The following is a 7,537-nucleotide window of genomic DNA, read 5'->3' as shown; positions in this document are numbered from 1 at the left end:
ACCAGCTTAAGTTTTCATGTAAATACTGCAGCAGCAGCTCTGAAGGGGAAATCAGGTTTTTAGGTCTAGTGAGGAGGCTTTTTTCAAATTTAGACGAATTGTCAGTGCCTATTCTTACCAAGTGTATAGTCAGACCACACTTAGAATATGCAAATGTGGTCTGGGGTCCCCATTTAGGTACTGATCAGAAGCAAATTGAAAGAGTCCAGCACAGAGCAACAAGACTGGTTACCTCGCTAAAAGGGTTCCCGTATAGTTCCAGACTCAGGAAGTTAAAACTACCATCACTCAGCTACAGAAGGGAAAGGGGCGACATGATTCAAATTTTTAAAATCATGACCCAAAGGGAGAGAATCGAGCCCGAGAAGTTCTTTGAGTTAGCAAACCTTGACAAAACAAGAGGTCACTGCTTCAAGGACAAAGTACCACTAGCCAGATCTACAGTGCGACGCCAGATTTTCTCAGTAAGGACAATTCGACTGTGGAACTCCTTGCCCGAGGAAGTGGTAACAGCAGACAGTGTGAACAGTTTCAAAACAAGGCTGGACAAGTTTTGGGAGCATAGCAGGGAGATACCAGGAATGAAGAGGTTGTGTCAACAGGCGGAAGCCTTTCAACAACGATGTATCCTCAAGGTATCCTCAAGGTACTATAGTGGGAATGGACGTTATGAAGGGTTAGGTGGAAAGAATATTGCTGACGGACTTCGGGGCCATACTTGACGGCTTCCTGCATTTTGGTTTCCTCGTGTGAATACACCCGACAATTCGCCAAGACAAAAGGACGCTGGAGTGAAACCTACACATTTGTGGTTGTATAGTCATTTCCGTCTCAGTGCATTCTCTACGTGTGTATGGTTTCTCATCATTGTGATTCCACAATTGCCGGTATTTCAAAATAGCACATCTCCATATATGTATACTCTTAGTCTTCTCAATCTAAACTATCTGTACCAGTACAACTCATTAGATGCATGAAGTACCGGTATAAACTACCTCCTGCTACAATAAGAGGGCGCAACTGATGTTCCCCCCTGCAAAGTCAAGAACTAGCGCGCAAGCCTTTAGCACAAGAACAGTTAGAAATTGGAACTCCCTACTAGAGTGAGTATAGAGAAAATAACGTAAGAGTAACGTACTGTAGTGAACGTTGCAGAATGGTTGTCCTCGGGAATCACCCAATAAGTGCCACTGACAATGGGAGCAAATTAACTAAATAATACGTTTAAATTGGCGATTACATCCAGCGAACCCATCTAACTTAGCTAAACCAGCCCCCACTGAGCCAGAGGCACAGTCCCCGAAGTCTGGGTTTCCAAAAGGCTGGGAAGCTGAAAGAATTAGCTGACTAAAAACCCCGAGTAAGCTGGATGTTCTGTGATTAAAAAAAAAAAATTTTTTTTAGAATTGCTCTATTCCCAATGTCCACAATCAGCTAAGTAATGAAATGATACGTCACTAAAGTAGCTTCGCCAAGGCGGATTTGGCTACTCTCAAAATTGACCTGCCTACCATATCATGAAAATAAATGTATTAACAGAAAAGTAGCGTACTGGCTTCCTAGAACGGCAATGTCTCACAAAATAAGAGAAAACAGTGGCACTTGCGGAGATGAAATTAACACCTCCGTTCACACAGCAAGAGAGAAGACTGGTGTATAACATACATTTGCATGATTTTATGCTGAGCTCCTTTTGCCTGGAAGGTGGGAGGGGGGCTAGGCCATTGTTTTGGTTTAAACAAGCTGAGCATTTTGCAAAACAGGCACAGTAGACCAACACAAATACGACATTAATCCACCAGACAATATGGACAAAACCAACCATGAAATAAGCTGAGTCTCACATTGTAAACGCCATGTAAGCATTGTGTGAGGCAACTATGAACCACAAAGGACACAGGAACCATGAGCCATGTCACCGCACATCCTCATCCTTAGACGCTCACAGCTGCACTGACGGAAAATTCCACTGACGACGGAAGCGTTCTCTTTATATCCATGCGCATTGTCGTCACATTGGCCTAAAAGACTAAATAGCACTCAGAAGTTTCGGGTTGCCATTCAAAACTTGAGGTTCAACATAATACCTATTAATTTATAATTTATAGGAACGAAAAGCACAGATTTATGCCTGCCGTAATGCTAAATTTTGTCTTTGCAGCGAGTACTATTTTTTGTCGGAACATTGATACGTAGCGCCAAAAAAGTGCAACACAGCACGTGAGACCCACGTGATATGGGCTATATCAGTTATTATTTGGGGATAACAGCATTAAAAATTAAAGCCTTTTGTGCTTCCTTCCAGTTTGGGAACTGACAATATAGCTGCCTAATAGATATATAATTTTTTTTTGATTTGTCCACCTTTGAAAAGAGTTCTACCTATCACAACTGTCGAATGACATCAAATGGGTTCGTTCAAAAGGCTTATGCTAACCTAACATGATTCGATTATGGTGCCGCATTCTCAATTTGAATCTGCCAGGTGTTGCTACTTTCGGACAGATGTTTATGACTGTTCTCTACACAACAATTTTCCCGCAAGAAAGAAAATAGAACCCCGCTGCCAGCAAGTTAAGTTATTGACGAATGTATATATGTTCATCCTCATAGCTCACATAAATCCTTGTTTATCATTTGATGCTTAATGTCCTTTCTTTGGATTCTCTTTACCATTCTCACATTTGTAAAGCCAACTTTGGTGTCGCTTAAAAATTCCATGAAGATGACATGTGTACCATATTGAATGAATGTCATTTGGGGATTTCAAAAACTAAGAAGGAGTTTTCCACATATTTTTTTTTGCCGATAGTGGGGATTGGAGTCAAACTAAATCGAATACTACCCAAACTACACTAAATTAACCTCCACACACACACACGCACCCTCACTCACACAAAGTAACACACATTCACACTCACACACATACACACTCCCTCTCTTATTTGTAGACATAATAAAAAAGATGCATGTGTCATTCAAAAGCTTGAATGCGTAGAATGAATACAATGTCCACACATTGATACCCATCAATTACAGTTTTCATACGTTATTTTTTTTGACAGCATAAAACTTTACAAAAATAGAGTGTTAGTTGAATAATGTGGAGTATTATCAGAATGTTCGATGAAATGGCCAGCCAATAGTAGTATTAAGATTTTGAGTCTCATAAATTATGTATTGTAACGCATATCAGGCTTTTATCACGTTTTAAAACTATGTTCTCTAATTCAAATACTGTTTGTGGTGAGCTGATGAGCTGCAGACACATAGTTTTACATACATAGGCACATGTAGAGATTGGCAGATGTATAGATTTAAACTGATACAAAATTAACATAAAATCATATTTTCCAAATGAGGCTTGCTCATTGTTTTCCCATAGAATATGGATTTTAACAAATACACAAATTGTAAGATTTATTTAAACATACACACATGGTAGGATCCTTTTCATACAATTAATTTCAAATAAATTATTTGCACTGTTTTGCATACAGCACACAGTGGTCATTCTAATTTTATTTTTTTTTCATAATTTTTCTCTTATTAAGGACATTTAGATCTCTTTCAACATAATATTTTGAAACTATTCAAATTGAATCTTCCTCGCTATCTTCAAACAGAAGACGTCTTCTATCCCCAATCTTCTTTCTGCATGGAGTGGTATGGTCTGCCTTCTGTTTAACGGTAAAAAAACATACAGCAATTAAAGCAAACAGGTCATCCACGCTAAATTAGATGCCCTTGATCCCTGACATGTGATAGCTTTAGCTTCAAATAACAGTTACACAAAAGCACATTCATTTAACAAATGATTGTCAAACTTAATTTCACAACTGCAGCATTCGTCTTAGCATTTGTATCTTAAAAATTGACAAATTAACAGAATAGAAATGTTGAAAAGGATACAATCTAACATTCCTTAAAATGATACAAACCTTTTTGAATACATCCTTGCTCATATGGAACACAACATCCTTGAAGTCAGCTATCCCCCTGTGTAGAAACAGAAACTAATAAAGTATTGACAATACTTTCCCATTATCAGAATGAAAGCTCATCTGTGTTGGTGAGTTCTTTTTATTTTTTTGTTGGAACAAAGTTTAAAATTTACAACTATAACTTTCACAATATATTTAAATCTGAACTACAAGTTGATTATAATCATTCTAATGATTATGAAATGCAATGTAACGGTTTTGCCATTCTAACAGTTCTAAACAAATGATTTTAAAACTAAAACGTGCATACCTGTTGAGAATGTTGTTTTGATCAGACACGGAGCCCATCGCTCGCTTCAGGGTCTCATTCTCCCGTTTCAAGGCGGCAATTTGGTTGTTTGACGTCTTTTGGGACTTTGCCAGTTTACTGTAAACGAAAAAAAGGTCAATGAAATTAACACACTATGATATTAGCATCTACACGACGTAATGATACGAATTACCCTGTCAAATATCAATTTCTTAAGGATTAAAAACCAACATGTTTTGGTCACTGCGATACATGTGCAACCTTATAAGTATTTTAACAAAACCAACATGATAACTATAGCGTTTTCCAAACTGTCGATATTATATTTAAGTACATTGTGATTTCCTTTGAATTTTTGCTGGCTCGATACACTGTGTCACTGATTGCTTAATATCATTTTCTAATACACCATTCTTAAACATCTAGGTAAATAATATCTATAGAGTATAGTAATGGAATGTCACTCAGAGTATCCAGACTTAAAATCTTATCGTGTTGTAGACATTGAAATGTCCCCGTCATTTTTATGCAGGAGTAAGCTAATTGCATACAGTTGAGTTACCTTTCCAGCCTGTCATTCTCCGCCAGAAGCTTCTCGCTGGCGCGAAGATAATGCTGAATTGCTTTATTGCTGGAATCCAGGTTCTTCTGCAACCTGTCTTTATCCTCCAACATCCTGTAAAACCATAAAACATTATTTGAGAAAAGGATTAAGGATTAACGTTGAAGAAAAATAAAGCTGAAAGTGTATATTGCCTCTAAGGAAAACAATTAGCTAAGCAATGCTGCAAAGAATCAAAACTACCGCCAAGAAAGCATTATCAATAGACCATATCTAAAACCGATAATCCATAAACCATAATGTGTTTCTCAATGGCAAATGTTTCTTATGTCGTTTTGAAATATAAAAGAATCGCATATTTGCACATCAGAGACAGGAATTTGAAAATTATAGATGGCAGTGAGAACAGTATCATAGATAAACCGCATTACAATGTTATTGTTCAAATAAGATTTAATTTATTAGTCAACAGGACAAGGAGAGGATGAAGTAATTTCGTAAATAGCTTGATCAGGTTAGTTAGACACTGAATAAAGATATGTTATTGCAATGCAACAAGAGTCTCTTTATTCCGACAAAAGAACTTTGATTTGTGCCACATAATGATTAAGAGAGGTAGAAGAAATCATGGAGAAATTTACACAATACATTTAACACAGTCTTACTTCGCTTGTCTTTTGTTGTCCGTGGTCAGCTTCTTGACAATCGCCTCTAGGAGCTCCTTCTCCTCTGCAGCTTTCTTGAGGTCAACACGCTCCCTGTGTTAGCAGAGTGATAACTTTTATTTTGGACATGTATTTTAGTAGAAAAAACATATCAAATTGCAAATGCAGAATACTTTATATTTTTTGCGGCCATCGTTAATACAGCATCGTTTATATCTTTACATTTTTTAGAAGGACTAACGAACGTAACCAAGTTAAAGTTGAATGAACATATGCAGATGCGTATATCGTAGACGAATGGAATTTACTTACTTGGTCCTATTTCTGATGCAATCAGACAGAAGGCCAACTGAAGGCTCCACTGCCTCATCTTCCTTTAATATAGCGAGTTTGTCGCTTGAGGTCTTCTGTGAGTCTTCCGGTTTCCTGCAAGAATAAGCCAAGAAAACAAATCAACTATATAGATTTGATAAAATATATTAAAGGTGAATCAGCATTATTTCCATTCGTTTTGATAAGGAAAATACATTAATAGAATAATAATACTTGAATTGTAAATGACTTTGCACTTGACATAAGGAAAACAACCATATTATTGGATTATTTCACGTGGTACGGACTGCTAGTTTAAATCAGGGATGAATGTGGAAGAGATACTTTAGAGGTACTTTGTGGAAGAGAAAAATGCCCATTAAGATACTGCCCAAACAAATCTACACCAAACATCATAAGCTTTTCCACAAAAGTTCATCTTTAAATAAATAAACCCTCCTGGTAACTTGCATGGCGAAATATTTTGATACGAAAGCTATCTGTGTTACTTACTGAGCGAATGTGCTGCTGTCCTGTGTCCACTCCAGTGAGTCTGCTGAGGATGTGTCTTTACTGTCCTCTGTCATGCTGTCACTGTCCGTGTCTTGAAGCTTCTGTAGGGTCACCAGAACCTTGCTGTATGCCTTTTTCGCTTCATCAATTTTCCTGCAATAACGATATAGAAAAAACTTGAACACTAATTCATGAATAAACCATATATGTATAGAGAGAGAGGGGGGGGGAGAGAAAAAGAGAGACACAAGAGATTTGTCTCGGTCACAGCAATATTTGGCAGCAACGTCTGACGTTTCTAATATACACACTACATACATGTTCAAGTGTTGAAGATGTGTCTGGATTGACACTGCCTCTACTAATGTATCGTATCTATGTAAGTTTATGTTATTTCTTACTTTGCTTGTTTCTTGTTGACCAATGTCAGTTTCTTCACAGTTATCTCCAGGGTCTCCTTCTCCAGAACAAGATTCTTGGTCTCAGCCAATTCTCTGTGTGTAAGATACATAGTTTGATAAAAGACACAATATAAGATCGGTTTGACTAATACAAAGCGAAAATTACAAAAAAAAAGGCTTTTTAGTCAAAACATATTTTGAAACTCTTGATTGACACATTTGAGAATTTTTTATATTTATTTACAAAACAGATATAAAGTGAATGTATCACAGCTGGACAGTGAAGACTGATGTAGAAACAATATATTTATTTGCAAATTCTTTACCATTTGTACCAAATGCAATGCTTATATTATTACATTAATTTGAAGCATCGCAACAGTTCACTTGCAGTGTTAGTAAATAAATCAAAAAAAAAACTAGTGTACAAAATAGTGTAGCGTATACTATAATGTTCTGACACCACTAAATTTGATATTATGTAAGTACCTGGTGAGACGTTTGTTTTTGTCAGAGAGAAAGCTGACTGAACGCCCCAGGGCCTCATTTTCCTTCCTCATTGCTGCAATCTCGTTATTGTTAGCAGCTTTAAACAGCTCGAGTTTCCTGTAAAGATAGTCAATGAAATATATTTCAAACACAAGTATTACATTATAAGTAATAAAAGGACATCTAGCTGATAACATTAGTACCAAACATATGGCATAAATGAACCTCGGTAATAAATTATTTATAACAGGTAAGTTTGAATGAACTGAGTGTTTATATTGTCGGAACCAACTTAAAATGGACTGACATCTTTATTTGATAGTTATAGAGGTCATAGTTTG

General features: G+C 36.8%; 1 protein-coding gene across 1 annotated transcript; it reads right to left on the bottom strand.

Moving 5' to 3' along the window:
• Window positions 1-3,593: 3,593 nt before the first annotated feature.
• Window positions 3,594-6,626, bottom strand: LOC118422968. The gene is made up of 8 exons (XM_035830853.1): window positions 6,601-6,626; window positions 6,307-6,459; window positions 5,794-5,907; window positions 5,482-5,574; window positions 4,817-4,930; window positions 4,255-4,371; window positions 3,942-3,999; window positions 3,594-3,680 (listed from the first exon to the last, which is right to left on the bottom strand). The coding sequence occupies exons 1-8, from the start codon at window positions 6,624-6,626 to the stop codon at window positions 3,594-3,596; spliced, it is 762 nt and encodes a 253-aa protein (XP_035686746.1).
• Window positions 6,627-7,537: the final 911 nt, after the last annotated feature.

This window comes from Branchiostoma floridae, chromosome 9 (genome assembly GCF_000003815.2).
Source record: "Branchiostoma floridae strain S238N-H82 chromosome 9, Bfl_VNyyK, whole genome shotgun sequence".
NCBI lineage: Eukaryota > Metazoa > Chordata > Leptocardii > Amphioxiformes > Branchiostomatidae > Branchiostoma > Branchiostoma floridae.
This window is presented reverse-complemented; position numbering and strand designations above follow the sequence as displayed.

Excerpts from the sequence above, each read along its gene's own strand:
- LOC118422968 (XM_035830853.1), bottom strand. The coding sequence starts at position 6,626 with ATGTATGTAGTGTGTATATTAGAAAC. Across the intron at positions 4,931-5,481 it reads GACAACAAAAGACAAGCGAA|GATGTTGGAGGATAAAGACA; the intron begins GTAAGACTGTGT and ends ATGGTTTTACAG. Across the intron at positions 3,681-3,941 it reads GCAAGGATGTATTCAAAAAG|AAGGCAGACCATACCACTCC; the intron begins GTTTGTATCATT and ends ACCGTTAAACAG.